Source organism: Pollachius pollachius (genome assembly GCF_949987615.1).
Source record: "Pollachius pollachius genome assembly, chromosome: 15".
NCBI lineage: Eukaryota > Metazoa > Chordata > Actinopteri > Gadiformes > Gadidae > Pollachius > Pollachius pollachius.
Window position 1 is genome coordinate 592,851 of NC_136948.1, and position 26,839 is coordinate 619,689.

A 26,839-nucleotide genomic window follows, 5' to 3' on the forward strand; every position below is an offset into this window, starting at 1 on the left:
TACCAAGGCATCTTTTATTCATGACCACATCATCAACGAGGAGATACACTGCATGTGCCTAGTTGAGACCTGGCAACAACCAGATGTCTTCTCTAGTCTTAATGAAGCCTGTCCCCCTGGCTACACCTACCTCAGCCACGCCACCACCACTGGCCACGGTGGTGGCCTTGCCGTTGTTCACCGGGGAGACTTTGAGTTGTCCCCCTGTCCCTGCCTGTCCTCTCCTCATTTGAATGCCTTGCATTCAAATGCAAACCGCAACTTTTCCACTACGATATTCCTGATTTACCTGTTCCCCAAACCGAACCCAGACCTTTGTCCCCGATATACATGACCTCCTCAACACACAACACACAACCCCAGGGAATGTCATCATACTCGGGGATTTTAATATTCATGTTGATCACCTCCCTTCCTACTCTGTAGCTGAATTCCTTAATCTTCTTGACAGTCAACCAGGAGCTCAAAGACCTGGACAAATACAGATGAACAGATTGTGTGGAATAAATTGTACGACCGAAACAAATCCGATGGAATTACATCAACAGACAATGAATAACATGAGAGGACCAGATATGGATTACTCCCTACCATTTATAGACATACATGATGATGACTTTGGAGAAACAGGACCATTGAAACATACGGGCAACAGCCTCAATGAGCATGTTGAATTTGAAGAGCTGAACTTGAAAACCTTTGACTACACAGAACATAAAACACACAAAATGGAAAATGACATTGATCTTGAGAACCATCTCTACAACAATAACAACTGTAACTGAGAATTATACAGAAGATCAATTTAAACGTAATGTCATTATGGAGGGAACATTGTCATTAATACACTTTAATAGCAGAAGTCTCTATAACAGTTTTACAAAAATCAAGGACTACCTGAATCAATATGACATGTTTGGTGTAATTGCTTTATCTGAAACCTGGCTTAATGATGAGAAGGGGAGAAATGTGGAATCAGAGGGATACAGATTATTCACCATCAATAGAAAAAACTAAAAGGAGGAAGGGTTGCACTTTATGTAAATAAGGATATCAATTGCAAAATTCTAGATAAAATGTCAACAACAATCGAAAATATCATGGCTGGTATTAAAGATGAGCTAGTTGGACATTTTTGGGTTGAAGATGGCCTCAAAATCAACTCCAAAACCTAATGCCAGTTTTAAGAAGACACTTTCTTCAAGCAGTGGTACAGGAAAAAGTCTGCATCTTTCAAGAAGACCATGATTTTTATGCAGGACAATGCTCCATCGCATGCATCGAAGTACTCCACTGCATGGCTAGCCTGTAAAGGCCTTAAGGATGAAAAAATAATGACATGGCCCCCTTCCTCACCTGACCTAAACCCTATTGAGAAGCTGTGGGCCCTGTTAAACGGGAGATTTACAGTGAAGGAAAACAGTCCACCTCTCTGAACAGTGTCTGGGAGGCTGTGATGCTGCTGCACAAAAGGTTGATGGTCAACAGATCAGGAAACTGACCGACTCCATGAATGGAAGGCCTGTGACAGTTATTGAAAAAAGGGGTGGCTATATTGGTCACTGATTTTTTTTTGACATGTCAGAAAGGTTTATTTGTAAATTTCAAGTTGTTATTATTCTCACTTTAACAGATGAAAGCAAACAACTGAGATGGGAAAATGTTTGTTTTTTCATTTAGTTGCATAATAATTCTGCACACTAATAGTTGCCTAATAATTGTGCACATATATAATTATTCTCTTAAGAAAGACAAATCCTCACTTTTTCTTTCTTAAACATTCAGGTTTAGGTTCATTAACATTTTGGATTGACCGAGAACACTGTAGTTGTTCAATAATAAAATTAATCCTCAAAAATACAACTTAATACAACCTAATAATTGTGCACACAGTGTAAGTACTAGCTAAAAGGAACACTGGAGCTTCCCCTACCCTAGACTAGATAACCCACAAAAGCTATAGTTAACTAAAAAAGCTAACTATATAACTCATCCCTAGTCTTCTTGTGATTACCGGCGGGGGGTATTTACTCACTGTAAGCCAGTGGGTCTGAAGAGCCCCTGCTATGCAGTTACCCTCAGAACACCCTAGACGTGATCCCGAGCATAGCTCTACCCTCTTTCACCACCACATAAAACAAAAAGGATGCAAACAAACTCTCTATTAGAGCAAGTTGCTAAGCCTGCCAGGAAAAACTCCAGATATTCCCAAAGCAAAGAATCTATACCAAAATACCAGCATCTGTAGATGAACCTCAAATAATCTACCCCAATCCAAACAAATGCTCTCTCAAAATGACCAAACTGTCATGTGTGATACTCCTCAATCCCTGATGAGCCCCCACTTGTCACAGCCCGGATCAAGGGAATGACAAGGAGGAGACCACACATGGCTTTAAGTTTAACAATCATAGCTTATTCAACCAACTTAAAGTAAAGCAAGTTAAAGTGATGCATGTAAATCACTAATCAGTAGGGATGGGAATCAAGAACCGGTTCAGTTCAGAACCGGTGCCCAGTGAACCAATTCCTTGCAATCGTTAGCATGCCTGCTTAACGATCCCGCTTATCGGTTCCGGTCGTTCCAAATGCGTCATGACGTCACACACGCGCCGCTTTGTTTTGGTTCAGAACGCAGTAAACATTGCGCCGAGGCAGAAGCGCTCCAAAGCTTGATTGTATTTCACGCGAAAAGACGAAATGGAAACTATGGTCAAAGTTTCCATTTCGTCAAAGGGGGGAACTACCTCCAATATGCAGAAAAATTTGGCTACACAGCATGCAATTCATTTGCAGGAATGTCGCGTGTTTGATACACTACTAACTAGCGACGCAAGTGAGTCAAGCAGACGCGAAGATACAGGGGCGCCTCTGTGTGTGTGTGTGTGCGTGTGCGTGTGCGTGTGTGTGTGTGTGTGTGTGTGGTAATTGGGGTAGTATAAAGGGTATGAATACATAATGTGGAATGAATACATAACTGAATTCATGTATTAAAAATGAGTAACGTTATTACCTTCTATAACCGATCCACCGTCTCTTTACAGAAGACTTGTTTTTTTTTGTCAGTTGAATTTTGTTACAAGTTGAATGCAAATGAGCACTGTTAATATTCCAAAAGGCACAAGCTCTCACTTGACTGTTTTCAGTCTGTGTTTTTAGTTTTATGGCACATAATGATGGCATTTGGGCTTAAAAAGCCAAACATATCTTTTTTTTGTCTAGACCAATTAATGTGAAAATGTACAATTTCCTAATACTAGACACACTTCCGATCAGATATTAAAGAGAGTTAATACAAACAAACAAATGTGTACTTATTTTCTCACCTGATGAGAATCGATTAGAGAATCGATAAGGACTCGGATCAATAAGCAGAATCAGAATCGTTAAATTCTAATCAATTCCCATCCCTAGTAATCAGTAATGAGTGCTGTGTGAGGATGAGTGGAGAATGTGATGAATGTGCAAAGCAAGGCTAACCCAAAAACCTAAACAAACCATACATCAAAGGAGAGACTCCAACAGTTCATATAGCTGAGGAGCTCAGCCCACATGGGCGTTAGCCAATACACTGATCACCCAATCAGGAGGGGCCAGAGCCCTGTCACAATACCCATCTATACAAATGGAGACATGCACTCCTTTTCAAACTACAGACCTCTGACCTTTGCTCTAAGACTGGACAACTTCATAGAAACGCACAACTTACTGAGTGACCATCAATATGGCTTCAGATCAAACCGATCCACCACATTGGCAGTCATGGAATTAGTCGAGGAAATATCAACAGCAAACGAAAATAAGAAATTCACAGTAGGAGTATTTATAGACCTAAAAAAAGCATTTGACACAATAGATCATACATTACTGATGAGAAAACTTGAAAAATATGGCATTATAGGAGTAGCACATGGAGTACCAATGGCTTGGTAACTATCTCTACAATAGAGAGCAGTACATACAAATACGAAATGACAAATCTGATATAATGAAAGTAACGTGGGGTTCCACAAGGTTCAGTACTCAGACCCAAACTTTTCTTACTGTATATAAATGAAATTTGTAATGTGTCTCAATTGTTGAAATATGTGTTGTTTGCTGATACAAATTTATTTTGTTCTGGTGGGGATCTGAGGCAGCTTTTGGATACAGTGGAGAAATAATTGAAAATCCTGAAACGATGGTTTGATATCAATAAGTTGTCTCTAAACTTAAAGAAAACGAAGTTCATTATATTTGGAAACAGAAAAATTAAACATGAAATAAAAATCATGATAGACAATGTTGAAATAGAAAGAGTCTATGAAAACAAATTCTTAGGAGTGATCTAAATTATGCTGGAAACCACAAATAAAACAAGTGAAAAGAAAAGTATCTATGGCCACCTCAATACTATGTAAAACAAAAGATGTACTCAATTCAAAATCATTACACATGTTGTACTGTTCCTTAATATTACCATACATTACATACTGTGTGGAAATATAGGGAAACACGAACAAAACCGTTACAACCCCTATTTTTATTTTACAAAAGAGGGCAATCAGAATCATTAACAGAGCAGAATATCTTGAACCAACCAATACATCACGAACGAAAAATGAATAAATTAAACCATAACGTAAACAGGGTAGGTGCAATAAGCTAAGGCTTCAGCCTACACCTTTTCGATCAATACTATTGAAAAGACATGTCTATGTATAAATCAAGATGACAATTTTGTTTTGTTTTTGTTGTTTCTTTTTTGTGTTTTTTATTTATGTATGTAATGTTGTGAATCTATGAACGAAATAAACTGAACTAAACTGAAGTACACAATCTTTAATCAGGGATTAGCCTGCCCTCGCAGGGAAAGTCAATTGTGAAAAATATCGCAATTTAAACTTTGCCTAATCAACTTGTACAAGTCTTGCGGCTGAACCCTGGAGTGATCTTACACGGTACTAGTTAAGGACAGGTACTGGTTTAAGCTACTAGTTAAGGACAGTCTGTATAGGGTCCAGAACATCAGTCCATTTCCTTCCCCCTGTGCCGATCCGTTCAGTCCCGACTTGACAAACACCATCAGACACACAGACGTGTGTATTTATAATCCGTGCTGCGCTGCTGACAAAGGCAGCGAGCTCAGGGAGCCCAGAGGAATGGAGGGCATTAAACTACTGCGATTGATTGGGCCATATTTCTAACGAGGGGCAATTCTTCTTTTTTCGAGCGGACTCCATCTATGATGGATCTGTTCTCTCCCTCTTCATTCGGGAAGCTCATAGTGAAAACAATAAAGAAAGAAAAGAACAGCGCAAAGAAAAGTACTGGATGGTTCTGACCTGGGCCTGGGGCACCCATCAAAGACATAGCACCCCTCATAGCACCCATCATAGCACCCATCATAGCACCCCTCATAGCACCCATCATAGCACCCCTCATAGCACCCATCATAGCACCCATCATAGCACCCATCATAGCACCCCTCATAGCACCCCTCATAGCACCCATCATAGCACCCATCATAGCACCCATCATAGCACCCATCACAATCGGAGCACCCGTCACAGGTGGAGCACCCCCACAGGTGGAGCACCCATGATAGGACCCATCACAGACGTGAAAGACGCAGTGTCATATTTCCTGCGCCGCATCAGAGTCCATCTCCGAGCGCAGCCCTGCGGCGGCGGCGGGCACTCCGTCTCGTGAGGTCATTTCCTCTCTTATCGTCCCACTCCATCACTCGTCCGCCTTGCCTTCATAAGCCTTCTGACAGCTCCACTGATGGATTTGAACTCTGGCGGGAAGTTTATCTCCCACTCGGCTGTCTGCACCCCCCTCACAGATCTGCTGCCGTGTGACGTAGGAGGGGCAGAGAGCCGCGAGAGAGAGAGAGAGAGAGCGAGCGAGCTTGGTGGTGCTCACGTTGTACAAAAAAAGACCCTTCACTCGTGAGGCTGAAGCAGGATATCTGACTTGTTGTTCCTCCTATCATTAATCACGTGTGTGTAGTCCATTAAACCCTGGACTCTGACACACAGCCACACCTTATCCCTCAGAACACAGAGAGAAGTCCATTAAGGCCTTCACAATTCATTATCAAAGAGTAACCATAGAATATCCTTTGCTCCTTAACCAATAGTCGTCTCACGACCACGTTGGATCTCCCTCAATCAGAACGCAAAGCATGCCACAGAAACGCGCGCGCGTTGTCTTGAGGAGAATGGGGTAATATTTGAGGTTAACCTTAGAAATTGATTTCTCCCAATCTGTAGAAAAACAAAACCCTGCTGCTTTCAACCTCTGAGGTCAAATGGAGGCAGACAGAAAGAAACATCGGGGGGGCGAGAGTCCTCACAACACTGTTGAAATGAGAGAGAGGGAGGGTGACGCCATTTCCAATGAGTTTCGTGCACTTCTGACCGGCACACAAAATGAAGTCATTTATTCTCTGGGGACAAGCTGAATTTATGACCTTGTCTTGTGAATTGTGGTAAATAATAATAAAAATAAAAAATGCTTTACTTTTTTATACTTTTTTGTGGGAAAAACTTGACAGGGGGTCTTACTGGTGGGCCTGAGAGAGGTTAATGTAAAAATAAAGCAAATATATACTCTAACATGTCAAATTTATATACAACGCCGGCTAAAATCATTATGTCCTCGGAAGATCAGTCCAGCACACCTATACGTGATATGACATCCAACATTGATAACAAACAACAGCAACCAAGTTCTCTGTTCGATTCCTCTCATTTTGGTTTTGATTCGAAGCCTTTGGCTATAATGCCTCTTTTCCAGCAACAGTGCCAGCTCAACTCGCCATGACTTAGCGTGGCACGACTTGGTTTGGTTCCAGGCACGTCGTGTTTCCATCTAGAATAAAGTACCACTTCAACGTGGGCGGGTCTTCATAGCACGCATGCGCGAAACAGCAATGACGTACTTATCCACGCAACACACAGACAGACAGGGCTTGGCACAGGAGAGTCTCCACCTCTGTCACTGTCCACGTCGTGTTCTTGTGCGCTGATCCTGGCAATGTTAATAATCAATCACTATTGTTGACTGAACACCGATGCTAGTAGTATTTAAAGATGCCGGGTGTCAGGCTCGGACGTCGCGCTCATCATAACCCGTCCAGTGGCGTCACTCTCTGGCCAATCAGTGGCCAGCAGCCTGTTAACATCACACAAAAGTATCAGATCAGCTCTCTTGGAACCTCGACAAAGTTGAGACTAAAAAAGTAAGAGGTACCTCATTTTGGTGTTCGAAACGCAAGAAAAGGCGGTCTAAGTCAAGGCGAGTTGAGCTGGTACTGTCGGTAGACATGGGCATAACTAAGGAAACAGCAAGCACTGTTAACATCTTTATTTCCAAGTCGGTACCTTGGTATGGTAATAGTGCTGGAGGAAAATATAAATTACAAATCAATAGCTCTTGCCTAGATAAGATAGAGCTAACTTACTCCAAGCAATGGAGAGTAATGGAAGTACGATAGGTTTGTTGCTGTGCAAGCCCAAATGCTGTGACACTTCATTCAGCCGGAACTCCCCTGCATCAGACGTTGATTTGAACGGAAAGCCGTGTGTGGGAGGGGTCCCGTGTGTGGGAGGGGTCCCGTGTGTGGGAGGGGTCCCGTGTGTGGGAGGGGTCCCGTGTGTGGGAGGGGTCCCGTGTGTGGGAGGGGTCCCGTGTGTGGGAGGGGTCCCGTGTGTGGGAGGGGTGCCGTGTGTGGGAGGGGTCCCGTGTGTGGGAGGGGTCCCGTGTGTGGGAGGGGTCCCGTGTGTGGGAGGGGTCCCGTGTGTGGGAGGGGTGCCGTGTGCGTCCATAACGCTTGTGCGCATGTCCCCCCCCTCCCCGTGGACGGCCCCCACAGAGCGTATGCACGGTGCCCCCCTGACCCACCGGCGGGTCAGCGGAGCGGCTCACTGGACACCAGCCTCCAGCCAGCTGCACGGAGACTCTGGATGTTTCCAGGGGACTCTGGATGTCTCCAGGACTCTGGATGTTTCCAGGACACTGTGGATGTCTCCAGGGGACTCTGGATGTTTCCAGGACACTGTGGATGTCTCCAGGGGACTCTGGATGTTTCCAGGACTCTGGATGTTTCCAGGACCCTCTGGATGTTTCCAGGGGACTCTGGATGTTTCCAGGACACTGTGGATGTCTCCAGGGGACTCTGGATGTCTCCAGGGGACTCTGGATGTTTCCAGGACTCTGGATGTTTCCAGGACCCTCTGGATGTTTCCAGGGGACTCTGGATGTTTCCAGGACACTGTGGATGTCTCCAGGGGACTCTGGATGTCTCCAGGGGACTCTGGATGTTTCCAGGGGGCGTGCGTCTCAGTGGGGACACGGTGCTGCTGGAGCTAGTGCCAACGCTAACAAAACAAACTGCCAGGAGGAGCCATTGTTGTGGCTTGTGGTCCTCCCTGGTCTAGTCTGCCAAACTGGGGTTCAGATCTCCAACAGCCCTCAAGGATGGCCTGGCCTTTGCATTATCAAATAGGCACGGGTTTGCTGGCTTTGAGACTGCCTGCTCTGGGAGAAGCAGCACGAAGAGCAGCTTAAGGACATGTCCTTTCTTCGACTCCTGGGCTTTTATTTTGGAGCCTCATGGAGTCTCGGCGTGGGATTTTGAGTGGCGACAGAGAGTGAGATAGACCAATAGGAGGAAATTAAGAGCGGAGAAGCCAAGGTGATTTCACAATTTCACAGTCACACACACAATGAAAGTCTTCCGTGGTGTACCGGCCTGCTGCCCGAGAGGACAATCCCCACCACTGTATTTATTTATTTGTTTATTTGTCTTATCTGTGAACAAAAGCCTGCGTGACCTTTGGAGGGTTGAATGATGGCAGAGAGCTAATTCAATTACAGCCACTGAGTAATGAGACTTGTCAGCGGGCCGTGGGCGACTCACTGTGGCTCGCCGAACAACAGGCGAGCGCACAAGACCTTGAAATGAACACAGCGCTGCACAACGCGCACAACAGGGAACACAGAGGGAAGAGGAAGAACACTGAGCATTAGCGCTGCTGCAACACTGAGCTGCACACACACAGCTCAGTGTGGTTGTTTTACAGGGTTTGTTTGGTGTGTGTGTGTGTGTGTGTGTGTGTGTGTGTGTGTGTGTGTGTGTGTGTGTGTGTGTGTGTGTGTGTGTGTGTGTGTGTGTGTGTGTGTGTGTGTGTGTGTGTGTGTGTGTGTGTGTGTGTGTGTGTGTGTGGAAAACATCAAGGTACTGCCCAGGACCTAGGAGTCTCTTGAGATGTCTGCACTTTCTCCCCACAGGGTTCAAACAAGATGGCCAGGTCTCCAAAGCTTCCCTATCTCCTAGATTATCACCCTCACAATGATTACGGATTACCTGCAGCGGAGAAACCTGGCGGGCTAATCTCTTCACTGAAACGCTCAATCCCACCACTGAAGAACCACAACCATGTGTGTGCGTGTGTGTCTGTGTTTTTGTGTGTGAGTGTGTGTGTGTGGGTGGCTGTGTGCGTGCGTGCATGCGTGCGTGCGTGTGATGAGTGTGCGTTGATGCTCGGAGCTAGACTTCCTGGATTACAGTTGGTTGCCAATCCCTTGCAAAGAAGTTATTTTTTGTGCTATTTCTGATGAACTGCCAGAAGGTAGTTACCTTGAAGGAAGTTCAATTGCCTAAAGTGACGACAGTGAACTTGTGAAGATGTCTTCCATTATTGAAAATGATAAGCGTTATAAATAGCCCTTTTTAAAACAGACTAAGCCAAATAATAAGCACCTTTTTCTGTTCCGGCACTTTTTGCACTCTTCACGGTAATCTCTTCTTCAGAACTCTTTCTTTGATAGATTACCATCTTTTCTTTAACAGTGTTTTCATTGGTCTGGTCGTTTATATTTGTGTAGGAGCTACTCTGTTCTTCCTTGCCATGTCAGTTGGTGATGCATAATGTCATGGTGGAATGAAACTATCACAGTCATGTATGCAAATATATGCAAATTGTTATCGGGGTTAACCAAAGATGGGAATGGCAAGAAGTGGAAGCTCCCACTCTGATCTGGGTGTAAAAACACTGCAGAATCTGGTTCAGTGCTAAAAACATTGCATTCTATTTCATAATCTCCATATTTTATGGGTTAAATGTTGCAGGGGATGCAAAAGCTAAATCTTGTTACAGAACCGATTATTTTTTGTGGTGGGAAACATGAGACAAGTGAGCAAAGTAAAGTGTGAGCGTGTTCCCTTATGGGTGTAAGCAACGTAATGGGTGTAAGCAACGTAAAGTGTGAGCGTGTTCCCTTATGGGTGTTAGGTAATCCCCACGGTTCCACATTCCACTGTGCGACATTCCACTGCCCCCTAGTGACCAATTAAAGACGTGTGCAGCCAAACAAACCACCGCAACGGAACAGGAGTGAAAGAGGAATTTACTTCAATGTAAAATTAAAACATCTTAAATCCACATACATATTAACAAACATTTCCCTTCACACTGGAAAGCTCCGCTCCTAAAAAGTTGACAAAATTGCCTTTCAAACAAATGTTACTGTTCAGACGGGCCTGCTGTGTTTGGGCCAAGATATTAGATGTGTAACTTAACTCTGAGGGAGAGTGAGAGGGTGAGAGAAAGAGAGAGAGGGGAGGGTGAGAGAGAGTGAGAGAGAGGGGAGGGTGAGAGAGACAAAGAGGGGAGGGTGAGAGAGAGTGAGGGTGAGCAAGAGGGAGAGAGAGCTTGTGGGTGCAGATAAGAGCGCAGAGCAGAACTACTATATCCAATACAGCTCAGGATCGTCCCACAGCACCACTCTGACCCTTTATCACAACCGCCGCTGCAATTCACCCCAATGAGTTATCTCGGTGCTTTGGTCTTTGTGGTCATGTTCCTTATGCCATTCCTTGTTCCACTACACTCCTAGTGGTCCTGGGGGGGGGGAACCAGTGGACCAATCACTTCTCAGGGTTCTCGGTCCCCCCTCTAGGTGAGTCAAACGGCCCCGCCCTTAGTGACACAGGCCACACCTCCACTGTCCCCATCACCACACATTGGGATTCGGCAAGCTCGCTTCTTGTTCAAAATGATCGTTCTAGATGCATTAGAATGCGCTCCGGGCTTCGGGAACTTTTCGGGAAATGCTTCATTACACATTAGAAGGCTTCAGGGTAAGGAGGGAGGGAAGGTTGTAAAGTTATCATCCTGTTGTTGTAAATGCCTGAGAGAGTTTTCTTTTGATGCGTTTCAGGAATATCTCCGTAAAGACGGACTCATTGCGAAAGCATCGAGCTGTAGAAACGCTGTAGTAAATATTCAAGGTGCTGGTTCTCCACAAAAAATAGTGGAGCGCATCAAGCCTGCGCCATACAGCCTGCACAAACCAGCTGTATACAAACATTCAGTCGAGGAGATTAAACCTTTTAGATGAGCAGAAATACTTTTCAATGTAGAGTTAGTAATTAAATGTAGCAAGGGGCAGTATTTAAAGCTACAAAAAGAATACAAATAGAAAATGAAATAGCTGGTGGGGGGGCGATGTCGTCATCGTTTGCGTTTCAGGCGTCCACACGAATCCGAACACGAAACTGCATAGGTCCGTTTTTATTGGAACCACCCTGGGACCGGGTTTCAGAAAAGGGTGTTTTCGGGCACCGGATCCGTCTGGACGGTCGGCCCGAACGCACAAGACCAATCCGCTCCAAGTGGGCGGGGCCTTAGGCCGCCTGTTGAGATGAGGGCCCTGTCACTCACACCTCCATCCACTGCCCTGTGAGGGGGGCCCGAAGACCCCCCTGGGACAGTGTTTCAATAGCAGGTACATCAGCCTTCACCCCCCCACCACCCTATCCCCGTCCACCACCCCCCCACCCCGAACACTCCAACTATCTGCTGCTCTTCTTTTAAACTCAGAGAGGAGCTGGCAGGGGGTGGGGCTGAAGGGACTACTCCCTCAGGGCTCAGCAGGGGACGGGGGGGCAGCTCGTACACCTCTCTACCAGTTCACTACTACGGCCCAAACTCTCAGGACCATGCTGGCAGAACGGTCTTCAAGGCCACAGCAGCATGGGACTGGCGGAAATATTCGGACTGAATGCTTACCTTCCAGGGAGTTTCCTCCAGGTCTCCATCAGGGAGAACAGATAAGACCTTACCTATGGAGGCCGGGGCAGTGGATGTGTCTATGTGCGCACGCGTCTATGTGTGAATGTGTGCACGTGGTTGCTTCACAGTGCAGGTGTTTTGTAATCGGGTCTGGTGTGGCGTGTCTGACAGGGAAATAGATGAGATGAAGTCATACTCCTCTCTCCATCTTTATGTATTTCAACTATATGTGTTTTTGTGTGCGTGTGTGTGCACGTGTGCGTGGTTTTGTGTGCGTGTGTGTGTTTTTGTGTGAGTGTGTGTGTGTTTTTGTGTGCATGTTTGTGTTCAATGCATACGTGTGCATGTCGTATTTGGGTGTGTAAGGTCAATCACGATTCAGATCATCTTTATTGGCTTCTTCCTTCATGTACTTTCACAACAGCTGGTGTGCATGTGGTCACCGTGCACATCTGCACACTGGTGTGCACATGGTCACCGTGCACATCTGCACAGCTGGTGTGCATGTGGTCACCGTGCACATCTGCAGACTGGTGTGCACGTGGTCAGCGTGTACATCTGCACACTGGTGTGCATGTGGTCAGCGTGTACATCTGCAGACTGGCGTGCACGTGGTCAGCGTGTACATCTGCACACTGGTGTGCATGTGGTCACCGTGCACATCTGCAGACTGGCGTGTACGTGGTCAGCGTGCAGTGAAGCGCTCCAGAGGGGGAATGAGAGGTACTCACGGTCGTTGCACTGTGTTCCGGTGTAGGAGGTCATGGAGCAGTCACAGGTGTAGTTCTCCCACTGCTGAATGCAGATGCCCATGTTGGCACAGGAGTCCTCCTGGCAGGTGGTGCTGGGACCTGCGGGGGGGGGGGGCAGACTTAAGGCCGATTCATACCTCCGGATCCGGACGAAAGTCGGATCCGGTGAACAATAAAATAAAAAGGTCAGGTATACAGTATAATAAGTATAAATTGTTAAACACAATATATATAAATATCAGATATTATACTACTCTATCTATTTTCGCGAATGGTCTGACTTCTGACTCTATACTGCCGCCTCGAGTTCCGGTGGTATTGCTCCGTCTCTCCCGGAGCACTCCGGGTTCCTAAGCTCAGAGGCCCCGGACCCACTGACGGACGAAACACCTCCGGGACCGGACGAAAGGGTTCCTATCCGTATTCTAGTTGCCTGGCGTGTCTTAAACCGCTCAGCCCCGAAGGTCGGGAATCTTCAACATCAGTTTATGATTATAGGGTTTACAGTTTTACATTCTTAATAATGTGTTATTATATGGAGGAGAACACATGTATACTAAAAGCATACTAAAAATAAGTTCATTATCATTTTCCTGGGACCTCAACTTTTCCTAAAACTGTTCTGCACTGCCTGGTTTGCTGACTGTATGGTAATGGTGGTGATGGATAGAGGTTGGATCGTGTGGTTGTCTAATGAAAATGCTGTGATGAGTAAACAGCCCAGTGTACCCATTGGTTGTATGCAAAGCTTTGCTTGACCTCATTGATAACCAAACGGCCAGTAATGTTGGAATAATGCGTGTCAGTTTTGTGTTTTAAGGAGTGTTGCTATTTGTGTTACATTACCCTTGTTTGTGCGTGTGTGTATGTGTGCGTCAGTGCCAAAGAGCTTTGACTTGTTAAGCCCTTTGAGACTGAAATGGTGATTAAGGGCTATACAAATAAAATTGAATTGAATTGAATTGAATTGACGGTCGACCATCGCCACCACTTTCTGTTCAGCCACATCATTAGCATAAACGGGGCTAATACAGGCGATAAAAGGTTGGCATATATATATATATATACATATATATACACACACACACACACACATAGTAATTATTATGCTATGCCAATAGCGCGCTGTAAAAAAAAATAAATGTCTTCTATTGGTGACGCAGGGACATAGTTCAGAGGTAACAATGTTAACTCCCTGGTTGACGAAGCTCAACTGGATACAGGCTCAAGCTTCTCGATTCCTCAAGAGCTCTGGTAGCTTTGGGAGAGGAGTTCAGACCCACCAGAACTGGGGCCCAGCTAGAAGTCTGTGGTTATTCCGACGGTACGGCTTTAAAGCGGTATGGCTCGTTGTATGCCTATATTAGTGCACTATACGTACTCCCTGTTTGCAGGACGTGGTATTTTGTCTCTCAACATTAACAAACTCAACACTGACTCTCCTCCCGCAGATGTTGAGTCCCTGAAGGTTTGATCTGGTTCATCTCAGTCTTCAGTTCTACGGTTTAGTGGCATTGCTGATGAGTTCACCATTACTGGACCAAGGTCAAAGGATTTACGATGCTGCTCCATAACCTGACCAGTGCTTTCCCCCTGTGCCGCTCCTCACCTGTCCTCAGAGTTCACCTGTAGGCCTTCCCCCTCCTCCTTGTACCTCGTGCAGTACTTAGCATCGTGTAGCATCCTATCCTAGCTGTCTGTGTTGTGTACGGGGAATGGGTTAACCTAGTGATTGTTAGTGCTTGGCACTTGGTTCTATGAACAGCCCTACTGTACCGACAGCGATATATTGTTGTTTCTCCTTCTTATGACAAATTTACTTATTGAAAGTCGCTCTGGATAAAAGCGTCTGCTAAACGCCCTGATCTAAATGCACGTGTCCTTACCTGCACCGCTGTGAAATACATCCTTTCATGAAGCGATGTTCAATATGGCACAGTATTAAAGGTCATTATCATCTTAGTTTGGTTGAGGCAGGAAATATAAATTAATAAGGTTTAAACTTTAAAAGGTCACTTTGTCGTGTTTTGGGAGCAAACAGCTTTTTTGCTGCACAACGTCCGCTTTGTTGGAACTATCGTGGTTCATTCCATTAAACGCCACCGCCATCTAGTGATTGAGAAGGCGAATTACACCCAGTGGAGCGGTGCTCAGTCACGGAACTGATTCGATGGTTGTTTCAGCTGCAAAGGATGAGGAATAATTGCAATGTACTCGTCGGTAATACATTGTATACAATCGCTGCGACTGCATTTGTTCTGGTAGAACAACTAATATATTGAACATTGTTTACACTGTACATTTATATGAAGAAGCTGAGAGTTAATGGAAGCATACAGGCAAACATAAAAATGACTTCTTACAATGGAAATGACAGTAGACAATACAAATGAAACAAAACATGATTTATGACGTTTTATTTGAAAAATAAATGAATTTACCATTTTTTTTCCTGCAGCATATACAGCATATTAAATTACATGTGTCTAGAGAAAACAAACATGAGGTTGTTCTTTCTTAATTTAATCACTACTGACGTGAAGTTGCAAATGACAAACAAATACAAACAATACAGAGTCTATGAAGAACTCAAAAATATGTTGAGAGAGACAAACAAAAAAAACATTCCCTTGAAATAAAAGTTTAAAGAAAAGGACGAACATGCAAAGCAGAGCAGACTGAGGAATAAACTGGAAAAACTAACAATAAGAGATGAGGTGATGCATGCATTGCACGTTCAAATGGACACCTATTGTTCACGATGGGTTCTGCTTCCTAAGCAGAAGGTCTCAGCAGCCCGGTCATGGGCGGCCGGACGTGGACACACACTTTGACAATTAGAAAACCACACACAACGCACTGAACCCTTGGCAACCGTCTTTTTCTTCGTGGACATACCGCACGGTAAGAGGAAGGGGGGCCTCTCCATTGCTCACTGACAGCTACGTTATCCATTGTTTGTAGAGAACATGCACGTTCCATCATCATATCTTGATATTCTTCCTATTGGATTGTTTTAATTGTAATGTAGATGCAGACTCTAAGGTTTTAATATGTCAGCGCTGGGCTCAGGTTTGGCGATGATGGTTCAGTATAACTCTAACTGGTATCCAGCAGCTATAAAACACATGAACGAGGCGGTACAATCAGGTGGTTCACTGGGATGTGGGAGGCATGGACGCTTGTGATGTACATTAGAAACATTTTCATGGCTCTTACCTCTGTTCGGAGAGCAACAGCATATTGGACACCAAAAAACAACATGCGGCACCTGACTTTGTGTTGTGTAGTTGTGTAGTGTGTGTAGTTTGGTGTGGCCGGTCCCCAGGGGCCTGATAGCGATCGGGATGGGGTGATGATGATGATGATGATGATGATGATGATGAAGATGACGCTGATGAGGATGATGATGTTGATTAGTAAGTTTATGACATCATTGCCCCGGTGACCGCAGCGGACAGAGTGTGACTGGCTGCTTGCTGCCTGCTGACGGGCTGGTCTCTACTCAGAGGATGGCGAGCGACGCCAGCAGTGCGGCAGCGAGCAGCCCGGTTCCGTGGCCCCGGCCGGGCCCCGGGCCCAGCGCCGCCGCCGCGCTGCTGTTAGCGTTGAGCAGGAAGAAGGGTCCCCCCGCGCTGCCGTTGGCGCCGAGGTTCAGCTTGTAGAAGCCGAAGTCGGGGTCGGAGTCGGACACGGCGCGGAGGGAGGGCGTACCTTCGCAGCCGCGCTCGATCTGCCCGCTGCGGAACAGCGCGTCGCTCAGCAGGTCGGGCAGCCGGCCGTTCAGGTCCACGGAGGCCAGGCAGCCCTGGAACCCCTCCCGCGACGCCACCAGCTTGGGCAGGCTGCTGTACATCCCAGGGCCCAGGCCCGCGATGAACAGGTCTCCTGGAGGGGCGGGGCCGACAGGGAGGGGGAGGGGCCGACAGGGAGGGGGAGGGGCCGACAGGGAGGGGGCGGGGCAGACAGGGAGGGGGCGGGGCCGACAGGGAGGGGGCGGGGCAGAAACAACGGTCTCTTCAGATATTGATACCGGTGTTATCCGAGTTTATCTCCACAGTGAGCACACTTCACACAACACACACACGCATTCATACATTTTGAAGATCAGTATTGATTTTAAATCTTTAGATGGCACTATACATCGTTCAGAAAGGCACCTCGATTCATCTCAACGTTAATCTGTTCACCCTCACTATAGCAGACATCTCCCTCAGCTTACCTTTCAGGTCGAGGTTCTTGGCGCCATTGATGCTCTGGCTCGTTGCCGTGGCGTCGACCTTCAGCGTGTGGGTGTTGCTGTTGTCCCGGGTGATGACCACGTTGTGCCATTGGTTGTCGTTAAGGGCCATGTCGCTCTTTCCCTTGATGAGGTTGGGCCCATTCCCCAGGTCAAACACGTAGTGGATGTACCTGCAGCGCCGAACACAACAAGCAGCAGGCATGTTGGAGGACTGAGGGCCGACTGTGATGTGCAGACTGTAATGCAGAGTGTGCGTCGCAGAGTGAGCAGTACACAACTGGCACACACACAAAGGTTGTGGAGCCTTCCAGCTGAAAACAGCTGGACAGCACCAGGTTTCACCAGGTGTTCAGCGCTGTAAGAGCTCCATCTGGGATGAAGAACCCTTCTGATCTGGGTTAGAAGATGTTAGTTTGTTTCTTTTAGCCTTGATGTAACTATTGTTTACTATAAAACATGTGGCTCCGACCAAGCAATGTTATTGATCGACCAGACCTTTACAACGTGATCAAATGAGCAGAACAGCACCCCTAGTCATGCTGTAATGAAAACACCTTATCACCTATAAATATGGCTCCAACTACGTCACTGTCCCATAGCTTAAAAATGGATATCGCATTTCTGCGTGCGTGTGTGTTCAAATTGCATCCTTCAAGGTTATCGCTTCAGACATGCATAAACCATATTGGGAGGACACAACGATTAGCGAGCGTCCCGCCTGTGACCTCTCACCCTTTCACCAGCTCCACGGCGATGAAGTCGTTGCCGTCGCCCGAGTTGAAGAGGATGAAGCCGTCGGGGGAGGTGGTCTTGAACTGGAAGAAGAGATGCATGGAGGTGTAGGCCTGCAGCGTAGCAAGGCTCAGGTAGCTGCTCTTGCTCTTGAAGGTTACGGGGTCGGCGATGATGGATCGCACGCCGAAGCGGGCGTTGAGCTCGCAGTAGTCGATGTCGCCGTTCTTACACAGATCGATGTAGAACATACCATTGAACCTGTGAGGGGGTCCACACGCGTCATCAACTGCCTCTACTTACTCTAGTAACCTCAATTATTTTCTGTTTGGAACACCGATACAAGACAGACATTCTGGATTGATTAATTTGCTGTTGCTGATAGAGTTAGGGTTAGGGTCAGGGGTCAGGGTTACGGTTAGGGTGAGGGTCAGGGTTAGGGTCACGTTTAGGGTCAGGGGTCAGGGTGAGGGTCAGAGTTAGGGTCAGGGGTCAGGGTTAGGGTCAGGGTTGGGGTCAGGTTTAGGGTGAGGGTCAGGGTTAGAGTCAGGTTTAGGGTCAGGGGTCAGGGTTAGGGTCAGGGTTGGGGTCAGGGTTGGGATCAGGTTAAGGGTGAGGGTCAGGGTTAGGGTCAGGTTTAGGGTCAGGGGTCAGGGTTAGGGTCAGGGTTGGGGTCAGGGTTAGGTTCAGGTTTAGGGTCAGGGTGAGGGTCAGGGTTAGGGTCAGGTTTAGGGTCAGGGGTCAGGGTGAGGGTCAGGGTTAGGGTCAGGTTTAGGGTCAGGGGTCAGGGTTAGGTTCAGGTTTAGGGTCAGGGGTCAGGTTTAGGGTCAGGGGTCAGGTTTAGGGTCAGGGGTCAGGGTTAGGTTCAGGTTTAGGGTCAGGGGTCAGGGTGAGGGTCAGAGTTAGGGTCAGGGGTCAGGGTTAGGTTCAGGTTTAGGGTAAGGGGTCAGGGTGAGGGTCAGGGTTAGGTTCAGGGTTAGGGTCAGGGGTCAGGGTTAGGTTCAGGGTTAGGGTCAGGGTTAGGTTCAGGGTTAGGGTCAGGGGTCAGGGTGAGGGTCAGGGTGAGGGTCAGAGTTAGGGTCAGGGGTCAGGGTTAGGGTCAGGGGACAGGGTGAGGGTCAGGGTTAGGTTCAGGGTTAGGGTCAGGGGTCAGGTTTAGGGTCAGGGGTCAGGGTTAGGTTCAGGTTTAGGGTCAGGGGTCAGGGGTTAGGGTCAGGGTTAGGGTCAGGGTCAAGGGTCAGGGGTCAGGGTCAGGGTCAGGGTCAGGGGTCAGGGTACCTGAGGCTCTGCAGGTGGCCGATGAAGCTGGAGGGGATGGGTTAAGGTCAGGGGTCAGGGTCAGGGGTCAGGGTTAGGGTCAGGGGTCAGGGTCAGGGGTCAGGGTCAGGGGTCAGGGGTCAGGGTTAGGGTCAGGGTCAGGGGTCAGGGTACCTGAGGCTCTGCAGGTGGCCGATGAAGCTGGAAGGGATGCTGGAGACAAAGCGGCGCTCCGTCATGATGCCCGTCTCGATGTTGTGGAACTCCAGGCGAGTGTGGTCGCCCGCCATCTGCCCTGGGGGCGGGAAGGTGGTGGAGGGGAGGGGTTGAAAAAAGAAGCACAACACAAAGGAAGTAGAGAACACTAAGGCAGTAGGGGAGCCCGGGCTTACAGGAGGCTTTTATAGATTTAGACTTAAATGTTGAAATTAATTGTATGCATCCAACTGCATTTGTGCTACTTCTGTATTGAGTTTGAGGATACTAGAGGAATGTGGTAATCAATAGTAGGGGCAACAATAACAGCCAGGAGAGCCAGCGGGGCTGACTCAGGCCACTAAAGAAGCATTGAACCCTTATCAGTGAAGTACCTTCTGCTACATCATCGTCAACCGTAAGCTTGTAGAGTTTCCCTCTGCGGACCACGCGGACCGTGTGCCACTCATTATCATTGAGTTTTTGCCCGGCATACAGAGTCTCTGGTCCTTTGCCTGAGAACGATGGTCAGTTACAAAGTTAAAATCATCCTTTGGGTTCAACCAAACCTTTGTTTTCCCCATAAGTTTGTTTGTCAATGTTGTTCAGTTCTCTTAAATTTGGCATGCTTATTTTCGTATTTTTATCGTTGTTTTCCCGATAGTTATTCAAGAGGCTGAGGAAAATAAAGGATTGGTTTCATAATGAAGAGCAAATTTTGCACAAGTTCAAGATATTTGTTGTGTTAACATCTGCATTGTTTAAAATAAGTCAATTAAACCACATTTATTTGATAGGTGGATACTAATATATATGGGAAGAGTATCTTGTAAAGAAAAACAAATGAATTGCTTTTCACTCATCATAGGATATGAAAATTATTTCAGGAAGATTCCTCTTCATCTACATCAATTCTAAGTCACTTTGCGTATTAGTTTTAATAGGATGTGAGTCATAGCGTCACAGAGATGTGGCGCGTTTACTTTTTTACACATATTTTCTTCCTTCAATTTTTGCTGGATATTCTACATACAGAATTCCACATAGGCTAGAGCAGGCAGTCTGTCTGTCTGCTGGCCTGTCTGTCTGCATGCCTGTCTGTTTGTCAACCTGTCTGTCCATCTGTCTACAAGTCTTTCTATTTGCATGCATGGCTGTCTGCCTGTCCTACCGTCTGCCTGTCTGTATGTCCTTATTATTTATTATCTACTACTAATCTTTTTTAATTGTATTTTTAACTTTGCTTTTTTTATTTTACTTATCTATTTTTCTTTTAATATTGTATTTTATTGTATGATGATGTTTTTATGTGAAGCACATTGATTCTGCCTTGTGTATGAAAAGTGTTCTATAAATAAAGTTGCCTTGCCTACTGTGGATCCTTTCATTTTATAATCTGTTTCAATTCACTCTCTTTCTATATTCATCGGCTGCTACTAGTCTGGGATTAATAATATATAAGGCCTATTGAGGAGTCAAAGCAATCCAAGACGAAGTGAACCAGCAAACCCTGACAGCAAGAGCATGAGAGGTAGGATAAGAGAGCAGGAGATAAGGTAACCAGGGAACCAAAGCTATTCTACATGCTCAATATGAATAGAATACAGAATGACCGGGAATCATGGTAAAGTATTTCCGATTGCTCTACTGGCTTTCTCCTTCGATCCCTTCCTTGTATTGGTTATATTGAAAGTTATCAAGATAAAAGGGAATTGTACATGCCTGTAAGGAGCTTAAGTTAAACATTTTCAAGACTCTGATGTCCTTGTTTACTATGCTATGAGTATGATCAGCATCTTCATACTTCATACAAATTCTTGCAATAGTCATACTAATCACAGTATGCAGTCATGATCAGTGATTTATTAATCGTGGCTATGAAAATGTTTTCTGTTCTTGCATCGTGTCAAAACCTAAGAAAATGTTTTGGCAACTTTAATCAATGTTAACCATTTACAACAAAATAATAAATATCTATAATAATAATTATATTTAAAGCTGTAAATACAGTTACATAAGTATAAAATATTCTGTTTTGAATAAAATGATTGATATATTGATTAAGAATATCAACATAAAACATTAACATGTTTGGGAAACGGAGAAGACAACAGAACAAATGGAAATACCCCCTTAACGATTATCAATCACCACTCTGTGTTCTGCTACTCTGGTCTGGAGCACTCTGTGTGTTCTACTACTCTGGTCTGGAGCGCTTATCAAACACCACTCAGTGTTCTGCTACTCTGGTCTGGAGCGCTTATCAAACACCACTCAGTGTTCTGCTACTCTGGTCTGGAGCGCTTATCAAACACCACTCAGTGTTCTGCTACTCTGGTCTGGAGCGCTTATCAAACACCACTCAGTGTTCTGCTACTCTGGTCTGGAGCGCTTATCAAACACCACTCAGTGTTCTGCTACTCTGGTCTGGAGCGCTTATCAAACACCACTCAGTGTTCTGCTACTCTGGTCTGGAGCGCTTATCAAATCACCACTCTGTGTTCTGCTACTCTGGTCTGGAGCGCTTATCAAATCACCACTCTGTGTTCTGCTACTCTGGTCTGGAGCGCTCTGTGAGTTCTACTAATCTGGTCTGGAGCGCCCTGTGTGTTCTACTACTCTGGTCTGGAGTGCTCCGTGTGTTCTACTACTCTGGTCTGGAGCGCTCTGTGTGTTCTACTACTCTGGTCTGGAGCGCTCCGTGTGTTCTACTACTCTGGTCTGGAGCGCTCTGTGTGTTCTACTACTCTGGTCTGAGCGCCCTGTGTGTTCTACTACTCTGGTCTGAGCGCTCTGTGTGTTCTACTACTCTGGTCTGACGGGCCAACCAGTCCGATCCAAAACCCCTCCTTCCATATCACAAACATCCACTTTTTGTTGGGGTTGGGAGGGGGGGGGGGGGGTCCAGGATTCAAAGCGGCACACTTCCAAGAAACATTAGATAAATATAAAACATTTTGAGAAATATATCAACATATCATCATCATCATCATCATCATCATCATCATCATCATCATCATCATCATCGTCATCATCATCATTAATATCAGCATAGAAAGCAAAATGAAACTTGTGTTAACTTACTGGAGTTACAGTTTATCCTGATACAGTCTAGATGGGGAAGAATAAATGACAGATGAAATTGCATCCTTCAAGGTTATAGCTGCAGACATCCAAAAACAAGAATTCCACCCTTCCGGGGACGTCCACATGCAGAGCGGCAGCCATTTTATTGTAAATATATATTTTTACATTAATGAATAATTATATTATGTAATGGTAAATAGTGACGTTACAGTCAGTCAAGATAATTTGTAAACATATTATATGATGGGGTAATTAAAAACGGTTAGATATGATGTTGTTAAAATGTTCAATTGCCATTACATGTTTTGACAGTTTTAAAAGTTTAACAGTTTTAAGGTTTAATAATTATTTCGATTTGTGTCATTGTGGGAAAAAATGGCCGCTTTTAGTGTACCAGCCACATCAGTTGTCCAACCCAAGTTGTTTTATTTTCTGTAACGTTTTGGTTCTTAAAGTTTGGTTTCCGGATTAGAGTCAAAGCCATCGGCTCCACAGCCTCCACACCAACTCATTAGCTAAACAGGCTTTCAAAATCACTGCAGATATTTAGCAAGAAGGAGGTGGTTGCTTGTAATCTTGGAGCCATAGGTTTTTGGAACAGAATTTATTAACGATCGGTCAAATTGGTCAAATTCTTCTGGTCAAAGGTTTCTAGATTCTTGAACCATAATAGCCAATATGTCCCCCAATATGAGGCCCCAACAGCCTCGGTCTGGGGGGTCTATGTTGGTCACGATGTGGCTGCTGGGTTCATGTGTCGTCAACCGCAACAGAAAAGTGGGGGCGAACAGCCTCGACCCAATCAACACCAGTACCGTGCAGCAGCACAGGGCCCCGGCCCTCCAATCTGGTCCCTACGCTGACACCACCGCGTCCTCAGAGTGAAGACACTCGCGCTATCGGACAGGAGCCTTTAAAGCCCTTTCATGGCTATAGATTTTAGGTTATAAGAGTTGTATGATTTATTTTGCAGATTAATCTAGTTTGAGTAGCTATTATTGTAAGTATGAATTAGATAAAGGTTTACGTTAAAGGAATGGTGCGAGATCCTAAAGTTAAGCTGTATACATAGAAATGTTCGACAAATTCTTGTGTGAAGTAAATAGTATTGCTTCAGCAAAAAAACATATTTTATTGGTATGAGAATCGCAAATATGTCTATATGTCCTAATCTCCTCTGTAAGCTAGCTGCGCTAACAGTAAGCTGCTCTCCTGTTTGCGCCACCGTCAGTGTCACAAAGAGGGGGAGCTGTGGGGGCTGGCAGCTGTCTGTCTGTCAGGTGTCTGGGCTCTGTTCTCGGGCTGTTCGCCTGACGGGACGCAGGCTGAAGGCCTTTGAAGGGGTGAATACCATCTTTTGACAAAGCATGATGGGAAATGGAGTTGAAGGCAAAAAGAACATGTTCAAAAAAGTGTAAGGCAAAAGGCCTGCATTGTCGGCGACAAAAAAGAACAACTAGATTAGAAGAACAGAATGAAAGAACACTCTTTATAGATACATGGTGTTATTGGTGGGATCTCTTTTTTTTTTCTATTTCCCTGTTGAGTGACAAAGTACAGATCAGTTGTTGTACATGGTGTGACCGTCTTAAAAAGTCTCTGCAGAGTTTTGTGTTGATGAAAGAAATAGTCTAAAAATAGCAAAAGGTTACAGTTCAGTGTGTGTTGACGGCTATGTGTCTGTTTGGTGCCATTGTACTGGGCCTCAAAAGCTCTCAAAGTAGGAACATGGATGACTGTGGAGTGTCTTTTTCAAAAGATGAGCCAAATAGAATCACAAATTATGACATTTTGCTCTTAGACACTTGAGCCTTAACCGCTACCAACAATAATGATTCAATATGCAATCTATCATTAACTTTACACAGAACTGCAGTATAAATCCATGCAAACAATATGAACAATTTGTAGATTTACTGTTGATATACTGTAGGTATATATAACTCTATATATATATATATCATATTTGTGTTGTAAGCAATGAAGAGAATGGGGCACAAAAGAGAGTTGAAATAAGGGATATCTGAAAGGAACTGTGGTGGCATGGGGAGGGGGTCCCCACCACCATCTTATGGCGGGGTGTGAGGTGCGTGTTTGGGGGGGGGGTGATGGATGGACGGATGGCTGGATGGACGTGGGGTGAGGGCGGGGAGTGGGGAGTGCGGGTGGAATACGATACCTAGGTTGACGGTGAGCTTGACGCGGCTGCCGTCCAGCTCCAGACGCAGCGTGTCGGCCGAGTCGCGCGACGTGGTTGCCATGAGGATACCGTAGGCGCGCTGGGAGCGGAAGCGCAGGCTGGCGTCCTCCGCCTCCGTGTGCATCACGGTGGGCATCACTACCTTCATGTACATGCTGCCGTCGTACGACAGCACCGAGGCCTCTGCCGGGACACACCAAGGGTTGGGCTTTAACTCTTTCCGTAACATTCCGTGTACGAACAATGCAAACGTTCATTTCCCTAATTATACAAACTCAAAGTAAAATGGATGGATACTAAATAAAGCTGCAGTGTGGAGGATTTAGTGGCACCTTGCCGTGAGGTTGCAGATTGTAACCATCGAATAACCTGACTAAACGGAGTAACTTCCCCCACCAAGTTAATGCCCACCGACCCAACCAAATTTAAATACTTCAGGTCAAGTTCAACCACTCATTAAAGGGCTGCTTCTCCGCCAGATTGCGCTAAACTCATCGTTAGCACCACCTGCTGGACAAAGCTTCTAAATCATGTATTTACAACACAACCAGATACATTTCTTTACTGTACCAGTGTACTTGTTAATGTTTATTTCACATACCAATACGGGGTATTTTGAATTAATTGAATTGAGAGACAGAGACAAGGAGAGAGAGAGAGAGAGAGAGAGAGAGAGAGAGAGTACGGGAAAGAGAGAGAGAGGCACAGAAATACAAGCTAGTGTGAGAGAGAGGGCGAGGGAAGGAGAAATGAGAAGAATATTCAGTGAGTCATTTGGGCATTTTCTTTTCTTTTCATCTGGCCCAGAAGTTCTGTATGATAGCGTTACAAAAGGAAGCATTGACATGTTTGACAAAAGCAAGGAGACCGGCACAAGAGACACTCTGGACGCTGGAACACTGAGATGGAGAACAATGTTCCATTCCTTTGGTTGGCAAGATGAAAACAGCCAATAAAATGGATTTGTGGGCAACCACACTTATAAAAGTTGGAGGAAAAGCAGTGAAGGGCAGAATAGAGACTGATACTGTGCAAACACACACACACACACACACACACACACACACACACACACACACACACACACGCACACGCACGCACACACACACACACACAAAACACGTCATTCCTGCTGTAACTCAGCCTTTATACAACCAGAGCAGCCTGAGGTCATCTACCCTTTGGGCAAGGCGGTGATGGTGTTGATGGTGTTGATGGTGGTGATGGTGTTGATGGTGTTGATGGTGGTGGTGGTGGTGATGGTGGTGGTGGTGGTGATGGTGGTGGTGGTGATGGTGGTGATGGTGTTGATGGTGGTGATGGTGGTGGTGGTGGTGGTGGTGGTGATGGTGGTGGTGGTGGTGATGGTGGTGATGGTGGTGATGGTGGTGTTGATGAAGGTGGTGATGGTGTTGATGGTGGTGATGGTGGTGATGGTGTTGATGGTGGTGGTGGTGATGGTGGTGATGGTGTTGATGGTGTTGATGGTGGTGATGGTGGTGATGGTGTTGATGGTGTTGATGGTGGTGATGGTGGTGATGGTGTTGATGGTGGTGGTGGTGATGGTGTTGATGGTGTTGATGGTGTTGATGGCGGTGATGGCTTTGATTTTGGCACAAATGTGTTGCGCAAAATATCAGAAGGGGCTTTAAACGATGTCTGGATAAGCAGAAAGAAGGCATCAACAGAGGACTGCAGCTGACACGCGGGGACAGTAAAGTATCTGAGTGTGTGTCAGTGTGTACTGTGTCTGTGAGTTATTCAGTCCAAAGGACATTGGACTGGGGAGCGCAGGCAGAATCACAATCTGGCCATGTATTTACTGGCCAATCGATGTCCATTACACTGCCGGTCCCACAGGACCCAGCCAATGGTACGACTTTACATCTCCATGTGCCAAGGCCACTGAAGCCCTCGGTCAAAGTGACCAAGTAGAGCTACCATCATTTCCTCTACGTCTCTACATTCGCTGGCAACGACTCAAATAATGTACTGCTTACTGTCCAATGAATTCCACCAGATCCAGCTTGGATATCTTTTTTCAAATATTTATTTGATGGAAAGTCTTTATTGCTCTGTGTGTCTGTCTGCGGCATGCGTGTGTGCGCATGTGTGTGTGTTTTAGGGCCTTATCACCCGAACAAGCCAAATCAAATCACAAAGGATTTAGATATTTGATGACGGCTAGCGATCACTGCTGGGACCCCTGAAACCTTGATCTATAGTCCCACCACGCTGGGATTGAAACACTATTAGTGTGGAAAGAGTTCAGTCTGAAGATTGAGTGCATTCAAATTGTTGATGTTCA

At 45.9% G+C, this 26,839-nt stretch overlaps 1 protein-coding gene across 3 annotated transcripts in view; it reads right to left on the reverse strand.

Annotated features, from left to right (window-relative positions):
- The window catches only part of nrxn3a (neurexin 3a), a gene marked incomplete at its 3' end in the record, with an annotated part of 139,230 nt that overhangs the window by 86,722 nt on the left and 25,669 nt on the right, over positions 1-26,839 (reverse strand). For all 3 annotated transcript variants that reach the window (XM_079752065.1, XM_079752066.1, XM_079752064.1), the window contains exons 5-12: positions 24,511-24,714; positions 22,329-22,355; positions 19,640-19,759; positions 19,224-19,344; positions 17,793-18,053; positions 17,040-17,230; positions 16,532-16,705; positions 12,797-12,916 (exon numbers count right to left, since the gene is read on the reverse strand). In XM_079752065.1, the coding sequence (XP_079608191.1) occupies positions 12,797-12,916; positions 16,532-16,705; positions 17,040-17,230; positions 17,793-18,053; positions 19,224-19,344; positions 19,640-19,759; positions 22,329-22,355; positions 24,511-24,714 (1,218 nt within the window). The remainder of the gene's footprint in view (positions 1-12,796; positions 12,917-16,531; positions 16,706-17,039; positions 17,231-17,792; positions 18,054-19,223; positions 19,345-19,639; positions 19,760-22,328; positions 22,356-24,510; positions 24,715-26,839) is intronic.